The following is a 17,462-nucleotide window of genomic DNA, read 5'->3' on the forward strand; positions in this document are numbered from 1 at the left end:
GCAGTGAGGTCCCCATTTATCAGTCTTGCTATGAGTTTGTCATTTTGATTAATCTTTTCAAAGAAATACATTGTTTCATTTTTTCTATTTTTTGTCTATTTACAACTTAATTGGTTTCTGCCTTTAGAATTTCTTTCTGTTTACTTTCGATTTATTTTTGCTCTTTTTCTAGTTCATAAGGTGGAAGCTTACATTTTTTTTATCTGAAAGATGCATTCTTTTATAGTCTTTTCTCATATAAGCATTTAATGGTATGAGTTCCCCTCTAAACCCCGTGTTTGTTGCTGCCCAGACATTTTTAACATTTTTATATGTTGTATTTTCATTTTTATTCAGTTCAACTTATTTAGTAGCTTCCCTTGAGATGTCCTCTTTTGACCTGCTGATAATTTTGACATGTGTTTTTCCCAAGTGTTTGGATTTTCTTGGTATCTTTCTGTTGCAGACGTCTAGTTTGATTCCACTGTGGTCAGAGACACAACTTCTATGATTTCAGTCCTTTAAATCTGTTGATGCTTATTTTCTGGCTACCATGGGATATATTCCCTGGGTATTTTAGCAAAAGGTGAGTTCCGGTGATTCCTGGTGTCTTGCTGTGACCACAATCATATGGCAATTAGAACTCTGTGTTGTGTCTTGCTCTTGTGGGTGAATGTCCGATAAACGCCAGTTAGATTCTGTTGGTTGATAATATTGAAGTCTTTAACATCCCAACTGATTTTCTAGATTTCTATCAACTACTGAGAGAGGGGTGGTGATGTCGCCAGCTATAATTATGGATTTGTCTTAGTTTTAAAAATAAGAGTCTTCAGATGACTAACTTTTGAGTAAAAGAGCAGATGACAAATTTTATATAATAAATATGAGAGAACACTATTGATGTAAAGGTTGTGGAATAGAGCCCAATTCAGTCTCAGAGGAAAAACTTTATAGCCTTAAATGCATAACTTAGCAAACGTGAATGATTAGTAATTAATCTAGTGATTAAAAGAATATTAAGGAAATATAATGAACACTATGCCAATACCTTTGACAAATGCCTTGAGAAACAAATTGCCAAACTCACCAAATAAGAAGGTAACCTGAATAGCCCTCTATCTCTTTTAGAAATGGAACTGTTGGTTTAAAATCTTCGCTTGGGAATTCCTTAGCAGTCCACTGGTTAGGACTCTGTGCTTTCACTTCTGAGGTTAGAGGGTACGATCCGCGATCGGGGAACTAATATTCTCCATGCCAAGAGGCTAAAAAAAGGGAGGGGGTAGTGGAGACTTAAATAAAATAAAATAAAAATCTTCCCACAAAGAAAACTGAAATTGCTTGGTGAGGTTATGTTTTTAAAAACTCAATAATAAGAAAGCAATTTAATTGTTTAAAAAAAAAATTGGTCAAAGTGGTTGAAAAGACACCTTACCAAAGAAAATACATAGATGACAAATAAGTAAGCCCATGAAAGATGGTCCACATATTTAGTCATTAGGAAAATGCAAGTTAGAACTACAATGAGATCCCACTCCATAATGTGAAAATGAATTCACAAAATGAATATGAAAAATAAAAAAATAATCTGACTCTACCAAGCACTGGAGGGAGTTGAAATTCCTTTACTACTGGTGGGTGAAAATGGTACAACCACTATGGAAAACAGTTTGTCACTTTCTTAGTGATTTTTACCGAGAGGAATGAAAGTACATACATGTCCATACAAACACTGCAAAAATCTTCATAGCTGCTTTGTTTGTAATATCCCAAAACTGAAGACAGCCCTGCTGTCCGTCAGTGGGTGAGTAGGCAGGCACACTAAGGTCTCTTCATCCGTGCAGTGGCATGGTCCCTGGTGTGAAACGTCCTGAGCAACTTAAATGAATCTCAGAGTTGTTATGCTGAGCAAGGAAATCTGACAAAAAGAGAGCATGTTATGTGTTTTCATTATATGAGAGTACAGAGTATAGAGGTCCATAAGAAATCCATGAAATGAATCTCTAGACATCTACAACCTGTCAGTGATTGTTCGAGGATGGGGAGGGCAAAGAGGGGCCAGAGGAAAATTTGAGAGCAATGTTTGCAATCTGGCCTGGGGTGACAGTTTCAGGGTGTGTTGTCTGCACAAACTTCTAAAATTGTGTGCTGCAGTTGTGCACGGTTCATCACGTTAGGACGAATCACACGACAGTGAAGCTGTTGACCTCTCAGGTGGCCTTCTGGAACATCGGCTCTTGGGAAGGTCCTTCTGGAACCCAGTAGCTGTGCTGTGGGAGGCCCAAACCACAGGGAGGCCACTGAGAGGCCCTGTGGTCAGCGACTGGCCTCCATTGGCTCCTTCGTGGGAGCCAGGTCTCAGCTGTGTCACTGCAGGCCCAGGGCTAGCAGCTGGAACACCTTGGCCAGCAGGAGCTGACTCATGGAAGGCGGGGAGGCCTCTGCTCCTGGCAGTCGGTGCCTGGTCGCAGGCCCTGAGCCTCTGGGGCAGGGGGGTCCGTGGCCACAGCCCTGCTTCACGAGGCTGCCCAGGAACTCCCCACCCTGGGCACCAGCCTGGGACTGGGCAGCCAGGTAGCTCTGCCCTTGGCTCCACTGTCTTGGGGCAGGTCCCCTGGGAGCCCCTGGGCCAGGATGGAGGGAGGTCAGCCACCCAGGAGCTCAGGGACTGAACTATATCAGAGCAGGGGGGCCAGAAATAAGGCAGGGTCCAGACAAGGGGCAGACTGACCTTCAAACAGGGTGCCAGAAACAAGAAAGAAAGGCAAGGGGTGGTGCAGAAAAAGAAAGGAAAGAAGAAAGTCTGCAGCCTGGGTCGAGCACACCAAACACCCAATCTGGGGAGTTAACCCAGTGGGGCAAAAGGCATCAGAGAGAATTAGAGGAATCACTCCAATTAACCATCTGCTCTCAAAGAGGATGGGACACACCCATGGGGGAGGAGGTGGCAGAGGGAACAAAGGGCTGGAGGGCATGGGGTGTGACAGCAGGTCACAGACTAAAAGCACCCGGACAGAGCAGAGAAGAGGTCAGAGGTGACCCTAAGTTGAGGCAGAATGTTCTTAAAGGCACAGCAGAAGCCAAGCGGGGATGTGGAGGAGCTGATATTACAGACCAAGGGCACGCCTGGCTCCAGGAACTTGGCCAAGTTGACCCTGAGGCAAATAGATCCTGGTTGTTACTGACGTTCAAGGCCAAAGAACTATTTAGGGTTCAACCCAGAATGAGGCTGTCACCCAGAGAGGGTGGGGAATCAGGTCAGCGTTTACAGGGGAGGTGGCATCTGGAAGCTTACAGAAGTTAAGCTGTGGTTCAGGAGTAATGAGCAGACCCCAGACCTCCAATCCTACCCAGCCTTTCTGGGAAAGACCACCCACAAAAGAAACCCTGGCAGTCTAGACAAGCAAGAAGATTGCTAGAGAGGCCAGGGAGAGGGCAGGGCCTTCAAAAGCCTCCTTCAGGAGGCCAGGACAGCCCCTCTCGGTCCTGGACACTGGATGGCCCTCCAGGCCCCCCAGGGAGGGTGAGGGGACCTGGGTGTCCTGGAGCAGAATCAAGACCAGGGCTCAGCTTTTACAAACAGAACGGAGGCAAACCCTCTGCACGACAAAATACAAGACACAGCCTTGAGTGTTAAGACTTCGATGATGTAAAACTATTGTGTTGTTACCAAGTCTAAACTCGTACTACTGGCCTCCTGACAGGCCAATAAACAAGAGACAAATTGTTGGGGCAAGGAATATGACTTTATTTGGAAAGCCAGCAAATTGCCGAGATGGTAGGCTCATTCACCCCTCCCCACGAAGAACCATTACCTGAGTTAGAATTCAGGTTTCTTTTATATTAAATGGGAAGGGAGTTAAAGTCAAACATTTCCTGGTTCCCATCAGCCTCTGGAGGGGGTGTGTTCATTTCTTTCTCCCTGCAGTCATTCACAGGTGGGCCTGGTCAGGATATTTCTTGTGAACTAGGAAATGGCAATCCACTCCAGTATTCTTGCCTGGAGAATCCCATGGACGGAGAAGCCTAGTAGGTTACGGTCCACGGGGTCGCAAAGAGTCGGACACAACTGAGCGACTTCACCTTCACCTTAAGCAAAGGTATTTTAGCTTAATGCTCATTACCTGGGAGCTGGGCCAATGCATATAATTTGAGCTTATAGGCAATATTCCTTTAGCGATTAACTTGTAATAGAATACAAGGTTCTTCTTCCCAGTTACTGTGGCTGTGAGGATGGGACCCAACAGGATAGGCGTCCTCGAGGGTCACAGGTGCGGGTAAGGAGAGGGCAGGTCCCATGCCCATCAGCTGAGAACGGGTCCTGCTAAGGGGTCCTGTTGGCCACAGAGCATAGGTCTGAGCTCTCAGGACAGACTCCCGGCTTGTAGCACCGGTAGGATTGGCAATGTGGCCATGGGGACAAGCTGTATACACACCGCCCCCCTCCACCTCTGGGGTTGGGTGGTCCAGCCAGGCTGCTGCCCGACCCCTGGGGATGGGAGGGCAGCTGTGGGAGCCGAGCTCAGACTGGCCTCCCAGAGGTGGTACTGGGCCCCTGGGTGCTGTGTTGGGTGCCTTCCAGTCCCTCCAGCTTGTCAGCAATTAGGAGGTGGGGAGCGGGTGGTGTCACAAGGAGGGGAGTAGGAAGGGAACAAGACCACATGACTCCACTTTCTGGTGTTTCCATCCTCTTTGGGGAACTAGTATCTCTGGTGGAAAATAAATACTTTCTGAAGACTAGCATTTCCCCCCCCCCCCCACTTCTATTTTTCTTTTTTTTTTCCTGTTATATTCAAGCAAAGTAGGGAAAATACCCAAAGACCTAGTGGCCGTGGTTGTTCTGGGAAGGGGTCAGGGTCCGGGGTTGGTGGGAAGGAAGTAATCCGTCCCCTGAAAACCCTGCTGGGTGTGCAAATTTGTATTGTGGTGCATGGGTTACTTGAAACAACTATTTGTAAACATGCAGAATGACCAGTTTCAGTAACAAGGGAGTGAGGCAGGAGAGACGTGGACAGCCCAGCCTTGTCCCCGGGTCAGCTGGTGGAGGTCAGCTCCCTTCCCAAGCCACCACTCCTACCTGCCCTGTCCGGCCCTCTGTGCTCTTTTAGGCTGATTGCAAGATTTGCACCTCATCTCCAGCTATCCCCAATGCCAGCAGCCTCATTCCAGGATCCAGAATTCCACCAAGGGCTGGATCAACAGGGCTGGAGCAGGATAGGTACTTAGGAGTGTATACATCACAAAGATACCCTTGAGTCCCCAGAGTCCATCACATCAGTGTGGCTCTCTGACTGCTGCCTCTATAGGCACCGCACAGCATTCTTCATTTAATATGTTCCTTGCATGAGTGCATGTTAAGTCACTTCAGTTGTCTGACTTTTTGCGACCCCATGGACTGTAGCCCACCAGGCTCCTCTGTCCATGGGATTCTTCAGGCAAGAATACTGGAAGACTGGCATTTCCATGTATGCCCTCCTCCAGGGGATCTTCCTGACCCAGGGATGGAGCCTGCTGGACGGAGCACTAGAGAGCCTTACTGAGACACAGTCCGGCGTGTCAACAGAGAGACCACAGAGATCAACACAGCCAGACGCCGAAGTGCAAAGGACGGGTTCTAATCAGCACTATGCTCCCAGAGGGGCAATTCCAGCATGAACCAAACTCAATTTCAACTTGTGCGGAGGTGACTGGCATTTTAAAGTGAGAATATGGGAATCGGGAGGGCTGAGAGCTCAGGCAATAGAGTCAGGCAGCAGACAGTTAATAAAGCAGGCAGGAGGCTGGGAGACCCCATCTAGTTCCTTAACAGCACTTGTCCGAAATGAGCCTCTGGGTTCTCACAGAGGCCTGAGATGTCCAGCCTCAGGTGGGCGCTCTAAACAGGACTGGGGTTGCCCCAGGGATGCAGTTTGAGCTGTCAGAAACCAAGTCTTTCTAGGCCTGATGCAGAAGCAGGCTTTGAGACAAGCCTGGGTAGAGTTTAGTCAAGGAGAGAAAATTTTAGTCACCACATACCATACAATCCCTCCATTAAAAGTGTACAATTCAGGGGACTTACTTAGTGGTCCAGCGGCTAAGACTCCGTGCTCCCAATGCAGGGGTGTGCAGGTTCGATCTCTGTTCAGGGAACTAGATCCCACATGCCAAAATTAAGACCCAGTGCAGCTAAATAAATATTTTAAAAGATAAAGTGTACAAGTCAATGAATTTTAGTATTATTCATAGAATTGTGCAACCATCCTATACTCCTACATCTGAAACATTTCCATAACTCCAGAAAAAAATCTGTCTCCGTCGGTAGTCACTCCCAATTTCCCCACCCCACTACACCCCACGCCACCCCACCTCCTGGCAACCACTGATCTATTGGGTTGGCCAGAAAGTTCATTCTGGGTTTCCCATAAGATCAAGCGGGAAAACCTGAATGAACTTTTTGGCCAACCCAATACTTCCTGTCTCTGGATCGCCCTGTTCTAAACCCTGCATACAAATGAAAAAGTGAAGCTCGGTGGCATCTGACTCTGAAACCCCATGGACTGTAGCCAGAATCACATAATACGTTGTCTTTAGTGATTGACTTCTTCCGCTCGGCGTGTTTTCAGGTTTCACCTTTGTTGCAGCGGGGCAGCGTTTCACTCCCTCTTATGGCCAAATAGTATTGCATTATACAAATATACCACATTTGACTTATCTGCTCATCAGGTGATGGGCATTTGGGTTGTTTCCACCTTTTCGTTGTAATGAGTAAAATGCTGCCCTGAAGATTCCTGTGCAAGTTTTTTCGTGGCCAGGTGTTTCTAAGCCCCTGTAGCAATAGGCCCAAACTTGGCCAATAACTGCCAGCTTCCCTAATTTCTGCCTCCGCTTCCAACGCAGCACCAACCAGAGACAGCCAAGTATGCTCCCCTAACGAACCACAGGGGTTGCAGCACCTTGTCGGCCCCCCACAGCTTCCCCACGCCCACAGCTCCCACTTGGGGTGCACCTGAGCCCCCCTCTCGTGATGAAGCCACCCCCTCCTCTGCCTGTCTTTGAGGCTCTGCCAACATGCAAGTGAGGGGGCTGCCTCCCCACTAGAGCAAGCTGAGCACACAGCTCCGCTTGTTCTCATTTTGCGTGGTTTTCATCCATTTCTACCCATTTTATAGTTTCAGCTCTGTGGTCCATTTTGAGGAACGTTTGCCTGTGTGTGGGAGGGCCCACGCTCACTCTTCGTGTGGTTGTCCAGTTGTTGAAAAGGCGTCTTTCCCTGCTGCCTCGTCTTGGCACCCTTGCTCAGACTTCTTGACAATGGACTCCTGGTGTGTAACTTTTTGTGAACTATTGTCTTTAAGGAAGAAAGGTGGAGATTGAATCATGAAATGCTGAGCTTGCTTCCCTGCCAGCGTGAAATCCATCACTTCCTTACCTGGAATCAGGTGACCCACAGGTGGGGCTGCTCCTCTATTTTGCTCACCTTCTCAGGCTGGTTCTGAGCCAACACAGGTGGAGAACTCCCTAGGGAACGACCTCATTTCTGACTTGCCCCTTTTCCTGCTTTCCCCTGCCTGCCTCCCCTCTTGCCCCCATCCAGGAAGCTGGGCCCCTGCAGGGTGGGTAGGCAGGTACTGTGCCCACTCCCATGGCCCACCAGTAAACACTGCATCCCTTCACTATCCTTTGCACCCCGCCCTCCCCAAACCACATGGGGCCCTTCGTCCCCTGACACTGGTCCAGGAAGCGCCACGTAAGCTGGCTGTGCTGGGAGGAGGCTGGTGAAATGCCATCTTCTCAGGCTGCCTGGGCACTCTTGCAGGCAAGTAAAGAGGATCCCAATGCTTCCAATCAAAGCAGCTTTAAGGGCAGAGAATGTGGCCCTGTGTGGCTGTTTCTGAGATTTGCTGTTTTCAACTTGCCAGGGGTCTGAGAAAAGTGGTAGCCTGCCCCACAACCAGTCATGTGCCTCCGCCCCTCCCGCTTCACTTCCTGGGCTCTGGGTTCCAACCACCTCAGTGGGACTCCAGCTTGGGTGCTGGGGCACCAGACTGGACATTCTGTGAGGCTCTGGGTGCTCCGCGCCTGCCCGCCTGCCTGCCCGCCCAGGGCTCAGGAAGTCTGGCCCGCAGCCAGGTGTGCTTCCAGACCCATGGCTGCTTTGTGCCCAACACTGCAGCGGAAACTGCACTCTACACCCAGCACCATCACCCAGAAATGTGACTCTAATCCAGGTCTCTCTGCCAGTTTTAGGAAATTCACAGAGGGAGGGGCCAAATCAGACGGGACAAGCAGCTGGATCCAGGACCTGGCTTCCCTCGAGGAGAGGACGCGGAGGGCACATGCGCCATAGAGACGTGAGTAGACCTCAGCTGGACTTGATTCAAACAAAACCAACTACTTAATGACACGCACATGGTAACCCGGGAAATTTGATGATGGTAACATGGGCCATTTTATGTACAATGAATTATTGCAGTTATGTTCGAATTTTTTAAAGACCGTTTTCAGAGACTTGGTAAGTATTTATCTATAAATGACAGGACATCTGGGATTTGCTTCCAAATAATCCAGTGGTGGGAAAAGGTCTGTAGGGCTTGGAGAACACAGGCCTGGTGAAAACTCACTGCTGAGGCTCGGGCGGGCATGCGGGTGATTTGTTGTTTCAGTAACAGCTTTGTTGTAATACAGTAATTTTCGGGTTACAGAGCTATGCAACCATAACCATGACTTAAAATTTTTTATCTGCTTGAAATGCTCCTCCTTGCTTCATGGCATGGGGTCAGAGGCACTGATGTCTGAACCATCTGGGGCGTTTCTGTTCATTCCCGACTGGGGCAGCAGGAGCCCCAGGGTAGCTCCCACCTGTCCTGGGACAGCAAACGGTCACAGGTGGTGTTTATACCAGCTCCTGCCCCAGCCTGAGGGCCTGTAGCCCACAGAACCTGGGTATGCCAGTCCAGTCTGTGTTTGCTGGATGATAGGCCTATATCCAAAAGGCCAGGGCTCTGACTCAAGGGGCATCTCCAGAGAGACCAGGCTACAGCACTCCCCCCTGCCCCCACCACAGGAACTGTCTCGAGGGGCTTGTAGTGGCAGGTGCCTGCTGGGAAGGGGCAGCCCTGGGTGGTGGGAAGGGGTTGTGGGGGGGGGTCCGGTGACCTGGATCCAGGACCGCAACACCGAGTCCCTCAACCAGCTCCATACCCTGCTCTTCCCTCAGCCCTCTGCCCACAGGCCATCCCAGTGCATCTAGTCAGAGCGGTGGCTTCTCCCCTGCTTTGGCCCCTGCCCCTCGATAAACCCTAGAGCTCTCTTTGAAAGGTGCAAAGGAGGATCTCATAGGCCCTGACCGCGAGGCAGACTGGTTAGGGCCCTGGATGCAGAACCAGACTCAGCACTTCACCGTCCTTTATTAACATCCCTGCAGGGCAATGTGGGACTGCTGGCCACTTGCTGGGGGTGTGGGGTAGTGGCACAGTGCCCATGTGACTGGGGGAGGCCGACAGATGCAGCCCCCAGCCTCATTTGCAGGCTGCTTTGGGCATTTTGGCTGACCAGCTCCTGGAGACCTTGCAGGTGACTGTGGTACAGTCAGCCCCCGTGGACACGCCACTCCCGCTCAGGGAGCCGGGAGGGGTCACTGCACAGCCCCAGAGACAGCAGCCTCCTCCTGGCGCTGAAAGGTTTTGGTGAAACTAATTGTTTAAAGCTGGGCTTCCCTGGTGGCTCAGCTGGTAAAGAATACGCCTGCAATGCAGCAGACCTGGGTTCAGTCCCTGGGTTGGGAACATCCCCTGGCGAAGGGAACGGTTATCCACTCCAGCATTCTGGCCTGGAGAATTCCATGGACTGGACAGTCCATGGGCTCGCAAAGAGTCGGACATGACTGAGTTTCACTTGTTAAAGCCAGTGGGGGTGGGCTGGACCAGGAGGGGTGGGTGGGGTGCCTGAGGGTCACACGCAGGCCCTTCCTCCTGGGTACTCATTCTGCCCTGACCTGGCAGCTGTGGGGCGCAGCTGCCTTAAAGAACATCATGAAAGCTATGGTCCCTCTGCTGGGATGAAAGTGCAAGTGTACACATCATTCAATGGGTGGTGCTGGGGGTTCACACCCCCTACTCCACCACCCGGGTCCTCAGTGGGAGCTCCTGGGGGTCCTGGGCTTCATGAAAGGAAGAGACTTCAGGGGCTGGAGACCCCAGTCCCTAGAAGTCTGCCCAGCCCACCCCTCCCAGCTCCAGGGTTAACTGCCTACCTGGGGAGAGAACACCCAACCCGGGGCCTACACCCTCCAAGAGAGTTACTGCTGTGCACAGGGCGCCGCTGGACACCAGGCAGGGAGAGTCAATGGTGGCAGCGGGAGGTGGAGGTGAAGCCAGCAGCTCGGGAGGGGACAACAGTCACTGGGCTGGCCAGGCAGGCTGGGGTGGGGGTCCTGGGCCAGGGAGGAGGGGGCCGGAGCACAGTGGGCAAGTGCTGGGCTCAGGGCAGTGCTCAGCTGCCAACCCTCCGGGACTCTGGAATAAACTGGCGCAGGGGGCTGGGCATGACCCAGCTGCTCCCACCGCCACATCAGGACGGCACTTTGATGCCAAAGTGCTTGCGAAGCTGTTCCAGAAACACGAATGTGAGCACGGTGTGGGGCATGAGGCGGATGCCAGCAGGCACGAGGCCCTGCGGGAGAAAGGAGGGGAGCATGAAGACAGCTCTGGAGGGAGAGCCCCCCACCCTACACCCTCTACCCTGCCCCCATGCCCCAAACCTTGTAAAAGGCCAGCGGCCCCAGCTTTGCTGTCTCCATGGCGCAGTGCAGAACACCCTGCAAAAAAACACCAAATAATGAAATAAAACGGAAAGCTGCTTCTCGAAAGGCAGGAACCCCCACCACCTCATCTCCGCCTCCCCCGCCACCAGTGCCAGTAGCTGCTCACACTGATAGTGGGCGTAAGTGTGCAGAGCAGCAGGCCTGAAAGTTCAAAGGTAAACACGGGGAGTAGGGCTGGTGGGCACAAAGGTCAAGGGCTGCCCTCGTCCGTTAGCCAGGCAGAACTAGAATTTAAAAGCACACCAGGGCCAGGCTGACCCAACAGGAACCCATGGTTCTTGGCCGGCTGCCACAGACACAGAAGATACCATGCGTAATGGAGGGAGCCCCGGACAGGTGCTTGGCCCCAGGCGCTGGACTCGCCACCCTGCTATGACCAGGCTGCCTCTGTTACCATGTCAAAGAACCTGACTTAAAAATACACTTGGGGCCCAGGCGGCTGCAGGCCTGATGGCAGCTGGGAGGGACACAGCCTCGTCTGTACCCCGGCCCAGGGACACAGGCTCACCTGCCAGCAGCAGGGCGGGAAGCCCACTCACCCGATACTCGCCCTTGGCATTCATCAGCCGGGTCTTCAGCACATCCAGGGGCTGGCACAGGAATGTGGCACATCCACCCTGGAGGGCAAGTTGTCACCAATGGATCTGCCAGGAGGGCAGGAGGGCACCCCTTACCTCCCCTCCGCAGGCCTGTCTGGACTCCCAGGAGGTGTCCCCAGGGGCCTGGGGACAACATGAACAGTCCCAGCCTGGGCTCTGGGGATCCATGGGCTCCTCACACTAATGCAGAGCCCAAGAGGGGCAGCCACCACCCTCACCAAAGCCTCCCACCCTTCTGAGCTCTTGCTCTGCCCAGGCGCCCCCAGCTGTCAAGGCTGGTCAGGGACCCCCCAACTACTCACCGCAATGAAGCTGGCGATAAAGTGCGTGAAGATGCCGTCGGACAAGTAGCCCGTGCTGAGGACCAGCTGCTTGGCTTGATCGTAGCAGGACAGCTGTCAGGAAGTGGGGACGGTCAAGACACGAGGGACAGCTCAGGGGAAAGCAGTGGGGCCCGCAACGACACCAACTGGACGGACCAAGTACCAGCTCTGTGGGTCATCTACAGACACCATACAGGGGCGGACAGACCAGGCCCAGACCCGCCTGAGCCCACATCTGCAGCCCCACGTGTGTTAGTGCCCGCTGCCTTCTGGGCCCCCGACCCCCAGATGCTGCCTGAGAATGCCACCCCAAGCCGAAGTCCTACCTGGCCCACGGTGACCAACATCCCTCGACTGGATGCCATGGTGGCGCCTGAGAACAGCTTCTTCAGACCCTCTGTCGGGGGAAGAGAAGAGGTTGGGTGCCCAGCCTGAAGCACCTCCCCAGCCATCCCCCAAGGCCTGGAGGCTGTCCCAGGCCCCCACCTCCTGTCTTACCTTCTCGGGCCACACGGTACAGGCCGTCCAGGGCGTGGGCATAGCTGCCGGGGGACAGAGAGTGAAGCTCTGACCACAGGCTCCCACAGGAAGGTCCTCCCCACGAAGAGCCATGCCCCCATCACAGGCCAGGAGGAACCCAAAGCATCACACGGCCAGAGGACATCAGCCTTTTCTGAGAGCTCTGAGTGGTCTCACTGCTCAGGGGACCTCAGGGCCTAAAGGTCCCCCGGGTTCCACAGGAAAACCCCCTCACTGGGGGGCTGCCAGCTCCGAGGCTGGTCATGCCTGCAGGCTGTTCCTGAGGGTGGGAGGAAGGGACGCCCTGCCAGGTCCCCTTCCCAACCTACTCAGTCTGCCCTCCCCACGGCCTATGCTCCAACCAGAGAGTGGACAGTGGGATCGTCTGGGGCCACACTTCTCCCTGAATTGGCTGATGCTGGCGCCCAGGGTTTAACTACGGTGTCTGTCCATAAACGGGGTCTCAGAACCCATGGTGTCTCAGATCTCACACAATGATGTTTTTATCACAGAAACAACCTCCCAGCTCCCAAACCCTTTTGAAGACCACATCAGCTTCTAACTTACCCTCCGTGAAGCATGTGCAGGTATAAGAGGGAGCAGAGAGTGACCAGCCCCTGCACCTCCCAGTCCGGCACCAACCCTGGGTCCTCCCACAGGGGTAGGACCCAGAGATGCTGGAAGGCCCCTCACAATGTATGCTTCCAACATCCACCAGCCGCCCCATTGCTCCATGTGACCCCACAGGTGTGGTGGCCCATAGCACTCCCCGCTGGGTCCCGCAGAGCTGCTCAGAGGTCTTCTCAGCCCTGGTCCCCAAACCCGTGGGCACACCAGGTGACTCACTTTCGGCGCTGATTCTGGGGCAGCTTCATGTCATTCTGCATCCTGAAAACAAGCAGAGAGTTCAAGAGGGCAGGGCCAGACACCCCACAGACCCCAGCGGGAGTGAGCAGCTGGCCCTACCCAGGGCTGCCCCATCACAGGCTCAGCACCACCCTCCTGCGCCCCTGACCCCAAGATCTGAGTGACACGTTTTAAGCGGAACACACTGAGACCCTAGTGAGCCAACCTGGCCCCGCTGGGGGACAGCAAAACCCTGGCCTCAGGGCCGCACTGACCTGACGTTGACCATGTCCGCAGGGGTCCCCACAAAGCCGCCGATGCAACCTGGCACAACAGCCAACACATGACCACTGGCAATGCCTCCTGCCTCACCTGCACCACCCCCTCCCTCCTGGCTGCTCACCGCTGATGGAGCCCAGCAAGACCTTCTTGTAGAAGGGCAGGGGGCCTTCACTGCCTTTGGTCACCTGGTCCCGCACGGTCTCGTAGATGGCAAACCGAGTCAGGGAGTAGGTCATCTGGGGAGAAGGGGCCCAGCTCAGAGGGTGCAGGAGGAAGGATGGTGCTGGGCACGCCCACATCCTTGGCCCTCCGGTGCACGGACATCACCATGCGGGCCACAGGGACACCCAGGAACCTTCCAGAGGCCACACAGCCAGCAAGCAGCTGAGCCATTTAAAAAACCTAGGGCTGACTGAGTCCAGGCCCCACCCCGCCTCATCCCCTATCATGTCCCTGCAAGCCTCAGTTTCCCCATCTGTAGGTGGAGGTCTCGGGCCAGGCTGACTCTGTGCAAGGCAGAAGCCATGCCTTGAGCCCACCCCGGGGGGCTGCTGGTCCCCCAGGCCTTGTAGTTCTGTCCTTGTAAGAAGTCTTGAGAATGAGAGTAACTTCCAGGCCTAAAGGGCATCTATGGTGGGCAGGAGGGAGGCCAGCGACCCCTCCGCCTCCGTGGGCTGAGAGTGGGCTCTGGGATCACTCCTAGGGAAGGGATCGCTGGCCATTTGTCTCCATCCACCCACTACCCTGAGAGATGGGGGCCCCCCAGAGGTACCTGTCTGCACAGGGAGGCGCTCAGCCCGTTGTAGAGCGCCAGGATGCCATCAGAGCGCACCACCTGCAGCGCCATGCCCGTCATGCGCATCTTCACCTCCTGCTGTGTCTGCAGGTGCACCTGTGGGGGAGGGTCCCACCACTCAGAGCTGCACCCCGCCTGGAGCCCGCCCTGGCCAGCTCTGCTCTAAAGCCCTTTGCCACAAGTGCTACCAGCGCCTGTACTGAGAGACAGGAAACTGAGCTGGGAGGGACTGGGGGCAAGAAGAGAAAGGGATGACAGAGGATGAGATGGCTGGATGGCATCACTGACTCGATGGAAGTGAGTCTGGGTGAACTCCGGGAGTTGGTGATGGACAGGGAGGACTGGCGTGCTGCGATTCATGGGGTCAGACAGGACTGAGCGACTGAACTGAACTGAAGGAACCAGCTGGGACGTCTGGCGCCAAGCCCTGTTCCACGCCATCACCTCACAGGAGACAACACCAGCCAATATGGGAGCGCAATTCCAGCTGCCCTGGAGCGGAGTCATCAGCCCCATCCTTTAGATGAGGACACCGGGAGACTCCAGAGCCCCACTTGGTAGCCTCCCAAGAGAACAGAATTAGGGGACTCAGAGATGTCCTGAGGAAACAGGGGAGGCTCGGGAGAGGTGGGTGGAGCTCCGTGGGGCACCCAGGGGGAGGGGCACTTCGGAGTCCCTTCCTGAATCACACTCTCAGGCTCTACACGTCCTGCCTGGACACTGGACACGCGGGGGCAAGGTACTGGCTCTGCTGCCTTAGTCTCTCTTGGCTGCGAGCCGGGAACCTAGGGCCTGGGGGCAGGGTGGCCACACAGCAGCACCCCATGCCGGCAAGCCACTGTGAGGGTTCAGCCAAGATGTGGGGCAAAGGCAGAGATCAAGGAGCTTTAAGATACTTTTTTCCCCAAAGACAATGCCGAGAGGAGGCCTCTATGGCTGCCCACACTGCCTGCTGCAGCCCAGCCCAAGGCCATGTGCTCCCTGGGCCAGAGGGCGGCCACATTCCTGTGGCCAGCCACCTCCCAGACTCCCACCCCCACGCTAAGTGTGCAGCAGTAAAATAACACCTGGGGGTAGGGCAAGGGGCAGTGACGCCCCAAGGAGCCTTGAGCAAGGGAAAAGGCTGGCCTGGGGCCAGGGAAGGCTCCAAGAGTCCTTGAAAGCTGTTTCTCCAGTCTGACCCTCCAGGGCCTGTGATGGGGGAGGGGGAGGAGGGCACGGGGACCTGCATGGGCAGAAAGTAAAACAAAGTGCCCATGGGAAAGGTTTCCTCTTCCTACAGGCCCAAAGCACCTAATACCTGGCCCTGCTTGGCCAGGCCACGTCACAGGCCTTGGTGGCTACCAGGAGCCACAGAGGACCCTCCCAGGTCTCTGAAATGCTGGAGGGGCTGCCAGTTTCAGCCCCACCCATAACGTCTACTAATCCTGCCTTTCCTGGTGGCCAGGCCAAAGCTTTAGGGATAGTTGGATCAGCCCAAGACCCAGGTGCCAATCCCTCCAAAGGGGCCAGCGTGGGTTTCAGGCTGCTCTGGGTGGGAATAAGAAAGGGGATGGCCAAATGACAGCTCTTGCCAACAGCCTCCGTAAGACCACAGCCCAGGTACTGTGGCCCAGGGCCCACTTGCCAAAATATGCTTTGAGTTTCTGGCCTTTCTTTGTTGTTTGTGGTGAGTAAGGAGCAAAAAACTGGTCTGCCTCAGAGACAAGGGAAACTCTGTCTTATTCTGCCCCATAGGCTTTTTTTTTTTTTCAAAAAAATGTAGAAAGAGTGTGATTGCTTCTCGATGGAAGAAACAATCACCCTCATTGGGCAGGACCTGCACGCAGGCTGAGACCATGGCTTCCAGATGCTCACCCCCCTCCCAGGAGGAAGCAGCCCAAAGCAGAAGCGCAGGCCACATCCCTCCTCCGTCTACTGGTGTGTTTGGTGGGCACCCACTAGGCAGAGGGAGCGCGTGGTCCTGCTGGGATGCCGACAGCTGCGCTTACTGAGAACCACCCTCAGGAGAGCTGGGAGGGAGACCAGCCCAAGGTCACACAGGTAGCAGAGCGGGGGCCAAGGGGCACCTCTGCCGCCAGTTCCACGCAGAGCCTCCGGGCGGGGGCGACAGCCCGGCCCGAGGCCCTCCCCACAGCCGTGCTCACCTTGAGCAGGTCCAGCGGGTGCGTGCAGCAGGCGGCCCCGCATGACGCCAGCCCGCCGAAGTACCAGCGCGACACGCGCGCCTCATCCGCCATGGCCCGGGCGCCGCCGCCGCCGCCGCCGCCAAAGAGCGCAGGTACCGGCCCCGACCCGGCCTGTGAAACCCCGACGCCGGCCCGGCCCCGCTCCAGCCCCTCCCCTGCCCGACCCGGCCCGGTCCTCGTAGCCGCCCGCCGCGCGTTCAAAGGCTCGCCGGACGCCTTCGCTGCAGACAACCAATGCACCCGCGCGGCCCGGGGGCGGGAGCTAACGGGCGGGGTCTCAGAGACCCCGCCCCCAAGTCCGAGGGTGGGTCCCGAGCCTTAAAGCGCCCGCGGCTCGGTAGGCTAACGCGGTGGGCGCCAGCGAGCCGCCCCAGTGGAGGCGGCTCAGTGGGACCCCCTCACTGGCCGGACCGCAGGAAGCCTACTAGGTAGACCTTCCTCGTTCCTCTCAGGGACCTGCGGCCTCCCCTATGCTGCGCCGGCCAGCCCCCGGGGCGGCCCCGGCGCCTAAGGCACGTCTGCAAAGGTCACGGCCCGAGTAGCTCGGGCGCTCGGCCAGCCCCCACCCCTCCTAGAGGCCTGCCTCCCATAAGCGCCCTGCCGCTGCCGCGGCCCGGAACTTGCCCCCGGTTTCCTAGCCCCGCGGCGCAGGCCGCGGATACGTACAGCTGCTAGGGGCAGCGGAAAACCTCCACGGATCACAACCTGCGGATTACTGGCAATTCGGAGACTAGCCGCCCCGCCTACCCATCCCTCCCGAACGCCCAGCCTTAGGCCAGCTCTGACCAGACAGCCCCCAGGCAGCTACCCTGAGGCGGCACAGAACGGGGATTCTGGGCGTGAGGGCTCGGGCTCCTGGGAGGCAGTAGTCAACAAACTGTCCCGGCCTAGCCGGAGCCGCGCACCTCCCAGCAAACTGGAAGCGCACGTGCGCTTCTAGCCAGAAGGCGCGCCTGCGGGGCAGAGAAATCTGGGTCCCCAGGGCCGCATGGATCTCAGGGAAGGCAGAGCCAGAGACCCCTGCACTAGTAAAGGCCCCATATCCTGCTGTCCCAGCTTAGCCACTGCAGCCCCCAGCCCGAGGGAGAAGGGTGAGGGGCACCAGGGAAGCAAATCTTAGCCCCTGGACCC

The 17,462-nt window shown here is 55.3% G+C and overlaps 1 protein-coding gene across 1 annotated transcript; it reads right to left on the bottom strand.

Moving 5' to 3' along the window:
* Positions 1–10,397: 10,397 nt before the first annotated feature.
* Positions 10,398–16,431, bottom strand: SLC25A10 (solute carrier family 25 member 10). Its single transcript, XM_052658010.1, has 11 exons — positions 16,290–16,431; positions 14,119–14,238; positions 13,468–13,582; positions 13,340–13,388; positions 13,065–13,106; positions 12,198–12,241; positions 12,026–12,096; positions 11,679–11,771; positions 11,317–11,394; positions 10,715–10,771; positions 10,398–10,626 (listed from the first exon to the last, which is right to left on the bottom strand). Exons 1-11 carry the CDS (start codon positions 16,380–16,382, stop codon positions 10,525–10,527), a joined length of 864 nt encoding a protein of 287 aa, XP_052513970.1. The 5' UTR covers positions 16,383–16,431; the 3' UTR covers positions 10,398–10,524.
* Between the last annotated feature and the right edge of the window lie 1,031 nt (positions 16,432–17,462).

This window comes from Budorcas taxicolor, chromosome 19 (assembly GCF_023091745.1).
Source record: "Budorcas taxicolor isolate Tak-1 chromosome 19, Takin1.1, whole genome shotgun sequence".
NCBI classification, from domain to species: domain Eukaryota; kingdom Metazoa; phylum Chordata; class Mammalia; order Artiodactyla; family Bovidae; genus Budorcas; species Budorcas taxicolor.